The sequence below is a fragment of the Rhipicephalus microplus genome, chromosome 9 (genome assembly GCF_043290135.1).
Source record: "Rhipicephalus microplus isolate Deutch F79 chromosome 9, USDA_Rmic, whole genome shotgun sequence".
Lineage (NCBI taxonomy): Eukaryota > Metazoa > Arthropoda > Arachnida > Ixodida > Ixodidae > Rhipicephalus > Rhipicephalus microplus.
The window spans coordinates 9,183,916-9,201,809 of record NC_134708.1 but is presented as its reverse complement, the minus strand read 5'-3'; the positions used below and the strand labels follow the sequence as shown (position 1 = coordinate 9,201,809).

The following is a 17,894-nucleotide window of genomic DNA, read 5'->3' as shown; positions in this document are numbered from 1 at the left end:
TCCATCTCTGTCAAAAGCCTACAATGATAGGAACCAGCCTTTGATGTCAGTGGGAGAGTGAAATACGAAAGAGAACTCTGTCTCGCAGTGTGCTAGGGTTTTGAAGTTTGGAGGCTAATAATTTCTGTTAAAGAGCACTAATTTCGATGATTCATGTTGCATTTATCTCTGCATTCACCACTCAAGCACTGCAGAATGCAGAAAAAAAAGTGTGGCATGGTCCCTTTAAATGACAGCAGGTCCTGTTGGTTGCCAATCAGTAGTTTTACTGATTTTACTCAGAACCTGCATGCAAGAAGCAAGGAACACGGGCGTGAGGTGCATTTAGAACATTTCTATTTTTCACACACAGGTACAGGGCACGGGAGAGGGTGCATAGTTCCGGGGCGCAGTGTGGCAGTGCAGCATCAACGTGCCAACACCACGTCCCCAACAACCAGAGACCAGTCCAAACGTCAAAACGCTTTCGAGGAGTGGTCAGCCATCCCAAAACACTGCCAAAGCACGAAATTTCAAATGGCGAGGCACACACACTGTTGATTCTGTAGCATGCACACCCACCACGGCGGCGATTGGCAGACGTCTTCAGACAGCAGACCACCCTGGTATTACCAACACTGCGGTTTTGCACAACCGCAAAACCGCAGTGTTGTCCACAGCAGTCTTGCAATGTCTTCCACAGCGGTTTTTGCAACGTCTTCAGATTCAGCTCATTCTTTTTGTTCACAAGGTGGCCTGGGTCACTAACGGCAACTCGACACGGAAACAATTGGTCTCCCGCGCGATTTGGGCTAGTTCATTGGGCACGATGAGCATTGTACAGCCCGGCAACAAAATGCGTCAAGCGAGTGGGCGTGCGTCTCGTTTCTCAAAAACATTCCCTTTCTTGGATGCTGTTTAACAGAGAAGAAGTGTGTCGTCCACTGTTCGGAGGAGGCCTGATGTATGGTGCAGACACAGCTGCCCTTTGCCTGCCCACAAGAGGAAGGCCAGGCCTTTGTCCAAGACTTTGCTGGGGGCAAGGAGTAGACAAAAACAAACAAAACAAACATAACACTTGGTGGTAAGGGTTAGGGGAAGGGATGAGCGAAGACAGTGACCGGCTGAATGCCAGTGCTTGCTCCAAAAGCTGGCAGGGCGTGGAGTAATCAGCAGTTTTACTCAAGCCGCAGCAGTTCAACGTCGAAGGTGAGCACAGCGTTAGGCGGGATAGTGCAGCGAAGTCAAGGAAGACCTGGTGATGTGTTGGGAAATGCAATACAGGCAATAATACGGCATACACTGAAATCACAAAAAGAAAGAGTTTAATACAATATATAGTTCAATGAAAAGCCTGGAAAAACACGTTCGCATCTTTGATGCACACGATTGCAAGCAACAGCTTCTCTTTGCTCTGCGCAGCACTCTCTTAATCGCACTGATCACTCACTTAAATGCAAACTTCTTGGGGCATTTCAGGCTGCTCGATGCGATTTTCCATATACGAAGATTTCTGGCTATTTGTGTCCAATGTAGCCGTACATATTCTTTTGCACCGATGCTTAAGCATTGTCACGTTTAAAGATAATTCTAAATGAAAGATAATTCAATTTACAAAAGCTTCATATTTTTGGGCTTGACTGTACTGTGTTTTTCAGGGACAATTTGTTGATTCATTGAATGAAATAACTTCATTGATTTAGGCACATCGCCTGCACACAATGAACATTCTTGCGCCAAGTTTTTTCTTATTGATTTGAGCATACTGTTAACTCACATTTGTGAGTCATTACAGGGAGAAAGTGCATAAAAATTACATTTGTTATACCGAAACACTCAAGTAATGTCAACTGTCAATAATAACAAAACCTGAACACACCATCCAACGATTTCTAGGTAACACAGTTGTCAAGCAAATCTTCACCAATTGCGGTCACGTTTACTCGCGTTTGAAGCTTATTGCCGCTTTTCCGTTCCGATTTCTAGATAAATGTTGAAAAGTCTTTGCATCCGTGCAATCCGCAATATGTGCAGGTTATGCATTTCAGTTTTCAATAACATTGGGGAAAAACAAACATCGAAAGACATTTGTGCTAACTCTACGAAGTTTTTGTAAAGTCCTGCATAGAGCACAGTAAATTTTTTTTCAGAGCTATGGTGGGGCCTAAAACACTATTACTTTATACAAAGCAATGTAAGAATGAACTAGAGACATCGATAATGGAGGATGCAACAGACAAAATAGAATATGGAGCAATTTTTGGAGCAGCAAAATGCTACTTTTCGAGCATTAAAATGCAAAGTTGGAACAGGTTAGGGGGAAAAAAAATCTTGGTTTTATCATGAAACATCAAATTTGGAGCAACCTAAGAAAGTGGGATTAAATTTAGAAAAAGATGTGTAGAAACCATTCAACATCACCTAAATTGGGAGCCGTAAAATGAGCACAGTTATTTCAATAAATGTAGTATTTTGAACCGCCACACTGAGTAAACAATGACAAAGTCAACATAACTATTTGCCACACCTGTCAAATCCTTTGACAGACTCTTCGAATTCAAATGTGGATCTCCCAAGCTGGCGACATTGAAATTCCGAGGATTCGTGATACTAAAAAATAGGAATGCAAAAAAAAAAAAAAAACTGGCACAGAAGGGTGACAGAAATGTTTTACACTGGTCCAAATGATAACCAGCATTTTTTTTTTCAGACAGCGATCGAACTAGTACTCACAAATATGCAGTCTAATAATGTACGGCTAACTGCGGTGAAAGTGAAACACCCCTACACCCCCCCCTCTTTTTTTACGATAGAGTTGGGTATAGTGCGCAACTTCTCGGCTCACTTGCAGCACTTTCTATCACCGGATATCTATCGACAGGACGATGCTGCTAACTCTCTTGAGTACCCCCTCCCCCCCCCCCCCCCCCGACCTAAATCATTAACTTATCTTTTGCCATGATTTTAGGTTTGCCGACTAGAAAGTTCATATTGCCCGTGAAGCGTTGGCGGCTATGGCAACACATTTTTGTCTTGAATTTCTGTCGTCCCGCCGATAGGTATCCGCTGAGTTCAGCAGACCAATGGGCTGGTGGCCTTGTTACTTTATCTGGTTGATCGCGTCTCGCGACTGCCTCGACTTAAATCATTATTATATGCATCTTACACCACGACTTCAGGTTAGGGTCTGCGCTTTGGTTCACTGCGCGCTTAGATCGATTGATGGTGAAAACTGCAGGTGGCCAACGTGGCTTCCACTTCTCGCTGAAAGTAGCGCAACTGAGAACATTTTGAGGCTGGTCGGGTACTTCGGCACAGCATGGCGCAATTTAATCAAATTTCATGGTTTTGGTGCAGCTCGGTGTCACAATGGGATTGATATCAAATTGGCACAACTGGCGCAGCTGTTGCACCCCTGATAATGTCTGTTGGTGGGCTAGTTAAGAAGCACATGTGCAGTGCCACAAAAAATGGCATAGATACTGATTATTTCTTGAAGCGTTATAAATTATTGCTTTTGGAACTTCTGTTACTAGCGTATGAGGTGAACACAGTAGCTCTCAACTCACACTACAGCTAAACATCACTAATATAAAACACAAATACAAGGACATAGCTAATTCTAAGATCTTTACTAAGAATATTAGCAGGTAACTACAGTCAAGCCCGCTTATAACGAACCTGAGCATGACGCGGCATCCGTTCGCTGTATTTTGGAGTTCGTAGTAAATAAAACAGTTGCGAGTGAAAACACAATTTTTTTTTTTGCAAAAAAAAGTGCATGGTGCGCAAGTTTCAAATAACAGAAGTGGTAAGGATGGTTGAGCAGCATGCTCTTCGCCAAGGCCCGTGCCATAAGCTGCCCGAGGCTATTAATGTAGCCAATTGCTAAAAGCACGCTTGTGGGCACTGGCTGTAAAGTTTCGTTGTCCTCGCCGCCTGATTCCTCTAAATCGCTCTTGCCGTGCACTTCATACACAATGCCCTGAACTGTGCACGTTTCTGCAGTGTTGGCATCACTATCAACCGTAATAAAATCATTGCAACAGATGTTCTGCACACCCTCTCATGTCGGAGTCGACGCGCTGCCACAAGTTGCCGCCGGAGTGGCCCTGTTCGGAAGCTTCAGGCTCGGCATCAAGTCCGATGTCGACGAAGTCAGCCTTGCAAAAACAGTTTCGCACACATGTAGCCATCACCACCACCCACAAATCCTTCACTATCTGCACAGCTGAATACAGGGACACCCGTAGCGGCAAGTTAGCTATCGGGCGATCAACAGATATGAGTAAGCGCTTCACAATGCGGCACCTGTGGTGTCTTAAAAGCGCGGATTACGCCTATGCCAAGTGGCCACACTTTCAACGTTTTGTTGGACGGAGGGATGCGTTACATAAAACGATCGGGGACAGCGACAATAACCAGATCGCTGCAAAGGCAGGGTCGGCATTTAACAATGAGAACATTTGGGCACCTCGTCGATAGCTTAGCGGTAGTCAAAGACAGTTTCCCGAGAAGCAGCCGGAACGCTGACTCCACATTCGCTGTAACCGATCGACAACGCTCAGAGGCATTTGTTGTAAGTGTGATTTTGTGTCACTGAAATAATGTATGTTTCCACGGTCGCGCAGATATAGTTCGCTTTAAGTGGAGCCGTTATATGTGGGCTCGGCTGTATATGCGTTGGCGAAAAATTCTGTATTTACTTGTGTAATGAAGCCACGCCCTATCTTGGGTAATTGAAAAAAAAAGCTTTAATGCATCTTCATTTTATTTTGATGTGATAGCCAGTGCCGTTGAGGATCAAAACAATGTTAAATCAAGCTGTTATGCCACAAAATAACGATGCAATCAATGTCAAAACATAGTTAGGCAACCATGTTAAACAGTTGAGCAAAGCGAGCATGGACAATGTCAATAAAAAAAAAAAAGTCGCGCCTTTTGCAGTAGAGCGTGATCTGTCGAATGCAGGAGAAATCCTTTTGCTTATAGAGCCACACAAGCACAGCGGCACGAAAACAAAGCAAGAAACAAAGCCCACGGCCCCCCCCCCCCGAGATGACAAACGCGCCGCTTAAAAGCAAGTCGTGGGCGCGCCATTTCAGAGGCCATGCAAAGCGCAACCACAGCGACGGCACGTTGTGCACCCGCAACGTTTGTGCGCCTCCATTCAACACTGCATTTTTATTGTCGGGTTCGTCGCAGAGAATTGGACACCTGCTGCGCAGAGCGCGTTCGGCTGGTAGGCTAGGTACACGGCTGCATGCGCTGCAGCATGAAAACCAAGCGGCTGGACGACATTTCGGCATAGATCCATGTACGTTCGTTATGGGGAAAACAGGAAGAGCTTTGGGCTACCAAAAAGATTTGTTGCTCATTTCACAGGCCAAAACAATCGTGCGAAATTTTCGCTTTTGAACTCCTGGGACTTTTTTCTCCCGCGTAATGACCCCCCCCCCCCCCCCCCCCCAAATTAGCACCAACTTTTCTGGAAAAAAAAGCTGGGTTCATTACGTGAATAAATACAGAATGGACACACAGATTTCCTCTATGCTAAATGCCACTTTGTTACTTTGTTGACTGAACTCTGGGCACGTGACAAGCTTGACATGCAGTTCCAGCAAAGAGCAGCGCGATTTGAAAAAAAAAAATAAAAATAAGCTTTTTCTATTAAATGAAGTGAAGGGGTACTTTGGAATAATACATTTCAAATCCAAATTAACGTAGTTATTCCATAGTGCAACTCAACATTTACTTGGACACATGACAACATTTGCGCACAACGCTGATAGGAGTGCAACTGGAGCAGTTAAGGACCAAACCCTTAACACAGTGCTCAGCAATTAATGCCACGGCAATTACAACCACAGTGTACCATCCAAATCACATTAAGCATGTTCATTAGTAGTTCTATATTAACCTTTCAAGGATATATGCCAGGGTGGCCCATTGCTCCATAGGCATAGTCTGGAGAGCAGATCAGCTTGGCTCGCTGGCCGACGCTCATCTGCGTCAAGAGAAACACAAAACTGGGGTTTCAGTCAAAATGCCAAGTTCAGTGTGTTGATTGAAGCTCGCTTCATTGACAGCTCGTTACCAGATGAGGGACGAGAAAAGAAGTGTACAGGGATCTCATAATAAAAGAAAGAAAAAAAAAAGACAAAGTTCTCTGCCCAGCTCTTGACAAGATACTGAATGAATACAAGTATAGTGGTGAACACGTACAGTGGTGGATGTAATTCTATTAATGTATACATTTACAGCTACAAATTCAGTGTACATTTAGCATATGGTCTGCAACTTTAACGAGGCATTCCATCATGACATGACAACATCGCGAAACTCTGAATGCAGCTTTAAGTACAATGATAAGCCGACAGTCATTATTTGGGAATATCTGCTCTATGCAATCCAGCCCATCTTTTTTTCATTCAATTTTCTTTTACTAGCAGGAGAGCCTATTGGCTCTCCTGCTAGTAAATAACAAAGATAAAGAGAATTCTTGCACAGATTCTAAAGACAGAGCCTGGTTGCTAATCATGAATTCTTATTCACTCATTAAGATATCACAATAGCTTCGTTTTCTGCCTATTGCACGCACAATCTTATTTTTAGATAATATCAGATGTTAACTTGAGGTGCAACACAAGTGTGTGTTTGAAAGCCCATCGTAATATGGTACAAGTCGACCGTAGCAGTATCGCATACTGTTCAACATAAAAAAGGCTCACAATCGCAGTGCTCCGACACCTACACACAAGATCTATTCCAGCATCGCGAGCGAAAACCACGAACAGCTTCAATGCCCAACGAGTCGTGAAATGCGCACAGCACAGCATCTGGCTGTACCAATCGTGATTGAAAGGTCTTTCTTGCATCAGTGAGCCTTCAGTCACACATCGTTGATCACGGACACCATCACGCCTCTACATTCGTTCCATTGTCCCTACACGCGCAGACGGTTTCTAGTCGAGGCTATGCTATCGTAATACGTCCACGGCTATGCATGCAGAGGCGTGTGGCTGAGCTATAGCTACTTACTCAACTTTCACAACCAGGCCATACACCAGCCATTTGGTCAGAAAAAGAATCGGGGATAATAGGCACATTAAAAACAGCAGTCAAGGCAGTTCATAACTGAGATACACGAATTCACTTGGTTAAAATGAACATAAGTGGATAAAAGGTATGCAAGTTTGTACAGAGGGAATCACACTCGACTACAGCGCCCAGCCGACCGTTCCCGCTGCCGTTTTTGCACAAAAGACTGACGCCGTAACGATACCAAACATGGTCATACTGCTCTTGTGCTATAATTTAAGCATGAACGGAAGCTCGCAGCTAAAGTGAGGTAGAAGATGCGACCAACAACATCGTCGACAGCCAGGAGCTTCGCTGCTCTAAAGAACTGCGATTCTGTCTTAAGAACTTCATATCAAGCTTGGCATTGAAATATATATATATATATATATAAAGAAAGGCATCCCCACCCCCCCCCCTAGACAGCACAAATCTCAATTTTGAAGTCTGGGTAAAACACAGTAAATAAAAGTAAGGGGACAACTACTGTAGCACATAGCAGACATCTTGTAACACATTCGGTTGAAGAACAGTACCACGACAATACTAATACGCAAACTGCCCAGCAAGTCTACTTTTACAACTGGGCCAAAGTACTGACGTTAAGACAAATGAATCTCAGTTTCAAGTGGCGGATATTTTTAATGTCAACACTTTCTCTTGCACATTCTGCTGTTCTTTTATGGATGCGCTATTATGTGAAAGTTGAAGATTGTCTCACCTGAGCAACGCCTTCGTCCCAGCCTCGAATCACTTCCCCTTTGCCAATGCGGAACTTGAATGGCTTGCCCCTATCTCGTGAGGAGTCAAACTTGGAACCATCAGCCAAGGTACCTACACAATTAACCGTGCTACCACGTTACAATTAAAAAGACTTGTTTGTTCCATGGACATACAAGGAACCAATGCTAGAATGACCAACGCACTATAATAATAATTTACTTCGCATCTATGCAATTAAGCTTGATGGAAGGTGTGAGACCAAAAGCGAGGAACGCTCGACTAAGATCTCACACTTTTTACAGTAGGCAGAATTGGATAACATTATTCTTTCTGTTGATCAATAAGGCAAGTACAAGAAAACTGATCACTCAACCCTTTGTAGTTCCACATGATTTGCCTGCACGTATCTATTAAGAGCAAATGCTTCCATTAAGCAGATCTGTTTGATTTCTGTGCACTTATAAAAAATAAGTAAAACAATATAAAATGACTAGCTTGATAACCTGACTAAATGAATTGGGATTAATAGAAAAAAGGACACGAAAGAACATTCAAAGAAGTAGATACAATCATCAAATGAAATGAGCTTACTGCAAAGCCGCTTAGCAATATTTCCGAAAGGTGGTGAAATTAGTGCAGTGTAGATCAGAAAAATATGTCAACAAATGCGATAAGAAACTGCTTTTTTTGCATAACACATCTAGATCAGCTTTTACGCCCGACTAAATGCAACTAAAATGTTTTAAAATATTGCTAAATTACGAATATAACAAAGCAGCTGCAAAAATCTAGCCTTTTACCATAAAATCTTGTTACATAAATATCACTGCAGTGCATGCATATAGTTGTACAAGAAGCAATGCAGAAAATTCTTCAGAATATTAAATAATGTATGCATGGTACATGTAATACTGAGATTGTAATTGCTCAATCTAGTGGCTTTATTTGGCAGGTCTTATTCAGTTTCATTTGTTAGGCAAAGTTTGTAGGCTCACCTGTGTAATGGACCACTACTGTCTGACCAGTTTTTGGGAATGTCTGGCCTGCAAAAAAAAATTGTCATCGTAAAAACAGGGAGGCAGTCTATTTTATGCCACAATGAATGTACGCAATATCCAATGGTGCACTCATGCGATAACTCTTATATTCAAGAAATAGTTCCTCACATATGACCAATGTCAATATATAACTTTAGTGTATGCTGTACTCTTTGTTGGTGTTAACAAACTAGCACTTTTTTGAATAGTCCCATTCTAATGTCTATAGTCCCATTTACTAATGACCCATACACTGAATAAGGATAATATTACCTATCAATGGAATATAAAGGTGCGTGCAAACAAAGACTTTTTTTTCTTCAGTCGACTGTGTTTTAGTAACAGCGTGAGTCGCAAAATTCTTGGCATTTCAAGCTCTATCAACCTATGCTATGGAGCTACAAAAAAAAAAGTTTTTTTTTTTTTTCGAAAAGCAGTTACGTTGCAAAATACGCCGGCACGTACGGCGTACGGGCAACCAGTCTCGTTTTGTGCGTAACACGCATATCAATGTGTTCTGCAGCTGCTGTTCATCCAAGGCACACCGATGAATGTTCCGTCTTTTTCAAGTTGGCACGGTCGATGTGTGCCTGGCCCATCGAGTAATTAAAACATATGCGCCGCGCGTCGTGAATACAGGCGAACGCTGCGTTGTTCCTCTTGCTAGTGCGTCACACGACGAGCCCCAAGCGCCGCCAAAAACGAGCACTTCCGCAGAAAGCAGTCGATGAAAAACGATCTCCCCAGCGGCGCTGCGCGATTTTTCCCTGTCCGCACGCTCGGGGCAAGGCCGCGGCGAAAGCATGCCGACCGAAATCGGAGCATTGGGCTGCACTGCCGTGCTAAGGGCCACGTTCTACTACCGAGTGAAAGCTCGCCAAACTTAGGGCGCTGCATTTGAACATACAGAACAGTTTCCCGTGCAAGCAGCCGGGCAGCCGGCACTTTCCCCCCCTCTGAAATAGGGGTTTGGTTTAACGCTATGCCAGTGCAACGGTACGCTGCTTTTCAGTAACCGTCGGGAAACGTCCGGTAGCGCGAGTTAGCGGCACAAATCCGCAAATGTGGTTCGAGAACTATTCTTTTCACGGTTTCTACGCTGGGCGGACAAGGCCTCGTGGCGGCATCCCCCCTTCGTACCCGCAGCACAAGCGCCATGTTGGCGTCGCAGTGGGCACGCCAACGGCTTCCAAACACTCACCGTCGCCGGGAGAGATGGTCTGCACTTCGACGCCCATTCTGACGCGGACTGAGGGGGTTTCACCGTAGCGCGGACACAACGAAAACGGCACGGAGCACCGATAACGGCCGCAAGCGGTCAGCTACGAACGGCTGCCCAGACTGCAAATGCGGCGGCGCAGCGAACCAATCAACAAACGGGGAACAGAACGCCCAAGAAGGGGCATAGGCTGTTTCATCCATCCATGATTTTACAAACCTTCAAGATTACCAAAGAATATACCGTAAAAACCCGCGTATAGCCCGGGGTTTTTTTCTAGATTTTAGGGTGCGAAATTTCGGCCCCGTACTATATGCGGGTCCCAAGAATTTTCGGCCCAAATTCAGTTTCGGTTTCGGCATAGCGCGGTGCTATCATCATCATCAGCTGTCTGCGCGCTTCTGCGCTAGGTAGTGTTAGCGGCGTTAGTCTTAACTGGTCAGTTGGTCAGTGGCCTTTGCTTCAACTTGGTGCCCATAATGACGGCCTCGATTTTGCTCCTGTGATTTTACGCCATGTCAGGACCGCGCAGGCAGTACTCTGCTGCTTTTAAAAGAAAAGTTATCGCTGCTGCCGAAACCATCGGCAACTGTGCCGCGGAGCGGCAGTTCGGAGTCAACGAGCGGAGCATTCGCGGTTGGCGGAAGCAGAAGGAAGCCCTCTTTGCATGCAGCGGCCAGCGAAAAAGTTTCCGCGGACCAAAAAATGGAGCATTTCCTGACGTGGAACGAGAACTCACAGACTTTGTGCGGGAGCAGCGAGCTGCACATCTCGCTGTCAACATCGAGCTGCTACAAGCGAAGGCAAGGGAGATCGCTCGAGACAAAGGCATTCAGCCGGAGGATTTCAAAGCGAGCAAGCATTGGGTGTCTCGCTTCATGCGCCGCGCTGGGTTCTCCCTACGTCGGCGTACGTCGATCTCCCAGAAGCTACCAGAGAGCTACGAAGAGCACCTCGTGGCTTTTCAAAGGTACATAATTGTGTTGCGAAAGGCAGTCCCCTTTCAGCTGGGCCAGATCGGCAACGCGGATCAGACGCCGGTCTACCTGGATATGCCCTCGGCGCTGACGGTGCATCAAAAAGGCTCCAGGCAAGTTATCGTGCGGTCGACTGGAAACGAAAAAACGCGGGTGACTGTAATGTTATCCTGCACGGCTGACGGTCGCAAGCTGCCACCCTACGTGGTGTTCAAACGAAAGACGCTGCCGAAGGGGGAGAAGTTCCCGAAAAATGTCGTCGTCCGCTGCCAGGACAAGGGGTGGATGGACGAATCGTTAGTCCTTGACTGGATAAAGTCCGTGTGGTGTCGACGGCCCGGAGCACTGCTGGGGCTCCCTTCGATGCTTGTGCTCGACGCGTTTCGGTGTCACCTGGCCGACTCCGTAAAGCGACTGCTGCGCGACTCCCGCACCGAGCTCGTCGTCATCCCGGGAGGGATGACATCACAGCTGCAGCCGCTTGATGTGTGCCTTAATAAGCCATTTAAGGACCATGTCAAGCGCCTGTACGTGGAGTGGATGAGGTCCGGAGAACCAGAAGTGACCCCTGCCGGACGGCTGAAACGGGCCTCGCCAGCGATGCTCTGCTCGTGGATAGTCGAGGCTTGGGCCTGCATTCCAGAGGCGCTCGTTTGCCGCGCCTTCAAAAAGTGCTCCATCTCCAACGCGCTTGATGGCACTGAGGATGATGTGCTGTGGGAGAACATTTCCGACAAGGGAGCTTCGGAAGAGAGTGCGTCCGACGACGAGGATGAATGAAATGTCAATAAATGCATTTTTTCCATTTTCCTCGGACTATATTCGGGTGAAAACTTTTTTTCTCACGTTTGCTATCCCCGAATTACACCCCGGACTATATGCGGGTCCGAGCTATATGCGGGTTTTTACGGTATTGCCTCCGAAATTGTAAGCGCGCAACGCGAAGAAAAACTTGTTGCACGTTTGCAACCTCGGAGGCCATGCAACTAACGTCACATTTCTCCAAGGCTATGCAAAACATCGCTGCTATTGCGAGCGATGTGGTCTCTAAGTGAAAAACAGCATATGTATATGTCAAGCTTAGGGATTTACGTGCAGTCAGTTTAAGTTGCAAATATTGGTCTTTCACTGATTAGTAACGAATTTGGAATAAGCTTAATAGCAAGCTCTCATTTGCTACGTGCACAAAGGGGTCACTCAACATGGCCGATTCAAGAAGTCCTTACATTTTAGAGCGAATTTCATTCCTACAATGACAGCAAGAAAAAAAGTGGTTTCTAAGTAATTACACAGGCACACCGATATATTGAAATGTTTTTTTTTTTTAATCAGGACAAGTATAGAACACAATAAACGACTGTATGCATACAGGCATAAATTGGTGCAGCTACCTTTTCTTCATAAACTAGTGTTCATTCACACGAGATGTACAAATAAAAAGCGCAAAATGGAGATAAAAGATGAATTGTGTTGGATGGAGAAATGAATAATTTTTTAGAGAGCATTATCTCACAACCAAACTTTGATTTCCTTACAACATATCTTCTACATAAGATAAGCAAAATATGAACACAACAGAAACAATATGCAATAGTTCATTGTATAACACTGCACAGAATCCTTAAATAATCTGAATTCTTGATCATAATTCAGCTATGTACATTCGACTTTTGTTTCCCATGAGCGTTCTTTTTTGTTTTACTTTTTCTAATGGCATGTAGTTCAATTTTGTAAGATGAGGTAACTCCTGAAAAGAACCGGCTAACACCCATATGCAAAGCTATAGTTTTGTGTACAACTTTACAACTAATACACAACATGAGCTATCTATAGGTGTTATAGAGTGATGCAGTGTGCACACCTGCAGTATATATTAAAGTAAACATGATTGTAAGCTTGGCACTTTGAACACAATAAATTAGATTCAAATCAGTTCAGCTGCGACACGAGATCCGTTTCACATCTTTGTGAACAAGAAAATCGAAGAATGGCTTGAGACGACGACGCTAAAAAGAGATAAACTAACCTTGACAGTATGTCTGCAACAGGGTACATCAGCCCAATCAGGCATGAATAAAAAATTGGAAGGCACGTAAGAATGAAATGCGAGAAATGATGGTACATAAGCCCAACCAAGCATGAATAAGAGATTGCAAGGCATGCAGGAATGAAATGCAAGAAATGATGCTCCAAAAAAACTTGCATGGCAAGTGCATGTAGTCACAGGTTCTGTCGAGACATGCTTATTCCTAGTTTTTATCTCCATCTTTCCTTCATCAAAAATGTGCCGATGAAGTTCAGTATAAATAAAACTATCTACCAGTCCAAGTTAATTTAGTGGCTTCCTTTTTCGTGTCTCTCACAGCAATGAAGGCACAGATTCATGACGCGGCAGTTTCCTCGATGTTGAGGTGCGTGATGAAGCGCAGTCTACGCTGCAGCGCTGGTCGCAGGTTGCGGATGCTCCTCTCTATTTCAGTCTTGATGGAGTCTCCAGTGAACATGTACTTGATGTGGTACCTACAGAGCACACCAGTCAAAGGCAATACACAACTCTGTTTGTAGTCTGCCTCCGTCACCGTTCCGTGCATCGCCACTAACCTCAACAAACTTTCCCTACTAATCCCTCTACATTCATCTCATGAAATCACCATCATAATTCACAGCCTTTTGTTTTAGTTCACTGCAGGACAAAGGCCTCTCCTAACGATCTCCAGTTTATCTTATTCGTGCGAGATGATTCCATTTTTACCTCGCAAGGTTCTTAATTTTGACGCTCCATCTAACTCTCTGCCTTCATCGACAGTGTTTCCCACCCCTTGGTAACTTTTCTGTTGCTCCTATCGTCTACTGATTGTCTGCAGTATGCATTACGTGGTCAGCCCCGGGTTCGTTTTTTTTTTTTCACTTGATATCAACCAGAATATCTGCAACTCCTGTCGGGCCCCTTTAGCATTCTGCCATCCTCCGATCTCTTAATATTATTCCTATAAATTGGCATTTCATACCGTGCTGCATGGTCATCAGCTTTTGCTCTAGTTACCTCGTTATTTTCCATGTTTCAGCCCCATATGTCATAAATGGCAGTACGCAGTTGTTCTAGACCTTTCGCTTTAGCGATAGTGGTCGATTTTCTGCCGCTATTATTAAACCTTCATAATAGTAACACTTCCAACAAATGCAACAAACAACAGCCCCTATGCTTACCTCAGCTTCATACAACCACATCTAATAAAAAGCTGTTCCTTCAATCTATTCCCCTGTTTTGCTTCTAGTTATAAAACAGAAGAAGCTTCTCCACCATACATTTCATTTTGTTGGGTCTCTCAGAGCTTATGAACGCTACTAACAGGACGTGTTCACGAACACTCCATGTCAGAGTTGATGAACACACTTGAAAAAAAAAGAAAGAAAAGATGATAAAAGGGCAAGTGGTCTCAGTTTAAATGTTAACAAATTTATTAGACATTGTCCAATGTCTGAAGCACGTAAAATATGAAAATGTAAAATTTTAAAAATGAGCCACTGGCAAACATCTTCTCTACGATTGCTGCTTCAGTGTTATGCACCCAGTAAAGATGCTGATGTTTTGTAAGCTTTGAATTACTAGACAAACAACACAAGTGACTAAAAGTGGTTGACACGAAGAAATTTTATCTGCTGAATAGGGGCACTTATGTTCGAACAAAACACACTTAAGTTGAAAAGCTGGCTCTGTGAACGACACGTTGGTTTTAGCTACAATTATTACTACAACTGCTGGCCAACGACCATATTGTCACGACGTCAAAACAGAGGTCTTGCCGTAAAGACTGAGACACCAGAAGCAGGTCGATCTTTTTAATTAGAACGCGCAAGCGAGTTCTTCTTCTTCGTCCATTTCATAGTCCTTCGTGGCACATGCACAACTGTCATCGTCTTTCTTGGGCAAGCACGTGACATTTGCCTCCCTCCGAAAGAAGCATCGTCCCGATGCGCAACTTAGGTGCTCTACCAGGCGTATGAAGTGGTCGTACGAAAACGGTAACCGGGAGCTAATTAACTCGATAAATACGGTTTCATACGCACGACTTCGGGCAAACGCTTTTGGCGCTTAGAACTACAATTAGTGTCGGGAACGACTTCGTAGTTCACGTCGTTCAAGCGTCGCGTGACGCTGTATGGACCAAAGTACCGTCTTAGTAGTTTCTCAGACAGTCCACGTCGACGTATCGGAATCCAGACCCACACTTTGTCGCCTGGTGAGTAGCTAACAAACTTGTGTCGGGTGTCGTAGCGTTGTGCATCTTGATGCTGCTGATGACAGATGCGCACGCGCGCGAGCTGTCTGGCTTCTTCGGCACGCTGAGTGAATTCTTCGGCGTCTACATGGATGTCGTCACACTCATGTGGCAACATGGCGTCCAATGTTGTCGTGACTTCGCGACCATAGATCAGACTGAACGGTGTCATCCCAGTGGTTTCTTGTCGAGCGGTGTTATAAGCAAAGGTCACGTACGGCAATATCTGATCCCAGTTTTTATGTTCCGTGTCAACGTACATACTGATCATGTCTGTGAGGGTCCTATTGAGGCGCTCCGTCAGTCCGTTTGTCTGCGGATGGTATGCAGTTGTTCTCCGGTGAGCTGTACCGCTGAGTCTGAGAACCGACTCCAAAAGCTCTGCGGTGAAGGCAGGTCCTCTGTCTGTGATCACTGTTGTCGGAGCGCCATGCCGAAGGACGATGTTTTCGATGAAAAACTGAGCGGCTTCTGCTGCTGTGCCACGCTGCATAGCTTTAGTCTCTGCATAACGGGACAGGTAATCAGTGACCACAATAATCTATCTGTTCCCTGTTGTGTAAGTTGGAAAGGGACCCAGGAAATCCATTCCAATCTGGGTGAACGGCTTTTCTGGTGCTTCGACTGGATGTAAAAGACCGGCTGGCTTGCTGGTAGGCGCTTTGCGTCTTTGGCAGTCGGTGCACGTTCGCACGTGATGGTTAACAGCAGCAGGTAACTTTGGCCAGTAGTACTTGCATCGTAGTCGGCACAATGTTCTGGTGTAGCCTAGATGACCAGAAGTTGCTTCATCATGGCACGCTTCCATAATTTCTTTTCGAAGAAAGGCAGGCACGACAAGCAAGTGCGGGTTACCGGTTGGTGAGAAGTTTTTCTTATAGAGAACATTGTTTCGCAAGCAAAAAGATGGCAGTCCTCTAGCAAATAACCGCGGCATGTCTTTACGTCGTCCTTCTAAATGTTCAATGAGTGGTAACAGCTCAGGGTCACTGCGCTGCTCTCGTGCAATAGTGGCCGTGTTGACAACTCCCAAGAATGCCGCGTCGATGTTTTCGTCATCAGGAGCGACAGTTTCCACTGGCGACCGTAAGAGACAGTCGGCGTCGGTGTGCCTCTTTCCAGATTTGTAGACAATGGTCATGTCAAACTCTTGAAGTCTTAGGCTCCAGCGCGCCAAACGACCAGATGGATCTTTAAGGTTGGTGAGCCAGCACAAAGAGTGATGGTCGCTAACAACCTTGAAGGAGCGGCCGTACAAATACGGACGAAATTTGATGACTGCCCACACCACGGCGAGACAATCCTTCTCGGTGGTCGAGTAGTTCTCCTCCGTGCGAGAAAGAGTTCTGCTGGCGTAGGCTATTACTCTTTCACAGCCGTCTTGCCACTGCACCAGAACGGCACCTAGACCTACATTGCTGGCGTCAGTGTGAAGTACTGTAGGGGCGTCCTGGTCGAAGTGCGCAAGGACTGGATGTGTTTGCAAGCGTTGTCGCAGTTCATTGAATGCCATTTGCTCCTGTTCACCCCAAAAGAAGGGGACGTCCTCACGTGTGAGTCGTGTCAATGGCGCCGCCATACACAAAAAGTCCTCGATAAATCGCCGGTAATAGGCGCACAACCCTAAGAAGCGTCTCACAGCCTTTTTGTCATGGGGTGCAGGAAATTGCGCTACGGCGTCTATTTTGGCCGGGTCAGGTCGAACACCCTCGTGACTGACGACGTGGCCTAGGAAGCTGAGTTCGTTGCAACGAAAATGACATTTTTCTGGTTTTAAAGTCAGGCCGGCCGAGCGTATGGCTTGGAGTACGGTGGATAGACGGCTGAGATGTTCCTCGAATGATGCTGAGAATACAACAACATAGCCAGATAGACCAAGCATGTTTGCCACTTCAGGCCCGATAGTACGGTGTCCATGAGACGCTGAAAAGTGGTTGGCGCCGAGCACAACCCAAAAGGAAGCACCTTAAATTCGTAAAGGCCATCAGGCGTCACAAAGGCCGTTTTTTCATGACCTCTCGTCGACTTCTATCTGCCAGTAGCCGCTTCGGAGGTCCATTGAAGAGAAATAGCGCGCATGACGCAGCCGATCGAGTGAATCGTCCATGCGAGGCAGTGGATAGACGTCTTTCTTCGTGACTTGGTTCAACTTACGATAATCAATACAGAAACGCAAGCTGCCGTCTTTTTTCTTGACCAAAACCACGGGGGACGCCCAAGGACTTTTTGAAGGTTGTATGACGTCATCCACGAGCATCTTCTGTACTTGCTTCTGAATCTCCTCGCGTTCTTTCGGAGCCACACGGTAGGGGTTCTGCCGAATCGGTCGCGTGTTGTCTTCGGTAATGATGCGGTGCTTGGTCAATGGTGTCCGCTGGACCTTTGACATACGCGAAAAGCAGTCTTCGAATTTGTGTATAAGTCCAAGCAGACGCTTCCTATCAGAGGGCGGTAGCGTGGAGCAGATGTCCACCGACAAAGTTGTCGAGGCAGGGACTGTCGCATCATCTGGTTGCAAAGCACAGCAATCCCCGGCTTGCTCTATATCGTCGAAGTAGGCAATTGCGGTACCCTTCTGGATTTGACGGCGCTCGTTGCT

At 45.5% G+C, this 17,894-nt stretch overlaps 2 protein-coding genes across 2 annotated transcripts in view; both read right to left on the bottom strand.

The window, feature by feature from the left end:
* Nucleotides 1-710: 710 nt before the first annotated feature.
* Nucleotides 711-10,192, bottom strand: Fkbp12 (peptidyl-prolyl cis-trans isomerase Fkbp12). The gene is made up of 5 exons (XM_037415439.2): nucleotides 10,021-10,192; nucleotides 8,778-8,825; nucleotides 7,781-7,893; nucleotides 5,913-5,986; nucleotides 711-1,212 (listed from the first exon to the last, which is right to left on the bottom strand). The coding sequence occupies exons 1-5, from the start codon at nucleotides 10,055-10,057 to the stop codon at nucleotides 1,158-1,160; spliced, it is 327 nt and encodes a 108-aa protein (XP_037271336.1). The 5' UTR covers nucleotides 10,058-10,192; the 3' UTR covers nucleotides 711-1,157.
* A 3,165-nt stretch (nucleotides 10,193-13,357) lies between these two features.
* Nucleotides 13,358-17,894, bottom strand: part of MED23 (mediator complex subunit 23) — a 45,559-nt gene continuing 41,022 nt past the window's right edge. The window contains exon 34 of the mRNA XM_037415440.2: nucleotides 13,358-13,535. Coding sequence (XP_037271337.2) covers nucleotides 13,397-13,535 — 139 coding nt within the window. The 3' untranslated portion in view covers nucleotides 13,358-13,396. The remainder of the gene's footprint in view (nucleotides 13,536-17,894) is intronic.

What these genes read in the sequence shown, in the direction of transcription:
- Fkbp12 (XM_037415439.2), bottom strand. Translation starts at nt 10,057, where the DNA reads ATGGGCGTCGAAGTGCAGACCATCTCTCCCGGCGACG. An exon ending in GACCATCTCTCCCGGCGACG is followed by an intron (nt 8,826 to 10,020) that starts GTGAGTGTTTGG and finishes TTTTTTTTGCAG; the next exon opens with GCCAGACATTCCCAAAAACT. An exon ending in AGTAGTGGTCCATTACACAG is followed by an intron (nt 7,894 to 8,777) that starts GTGAGCCTACAA and finishes TTAATTGTGTAG; the next exon opens with GTACCTTGGCTGATGGTTCC.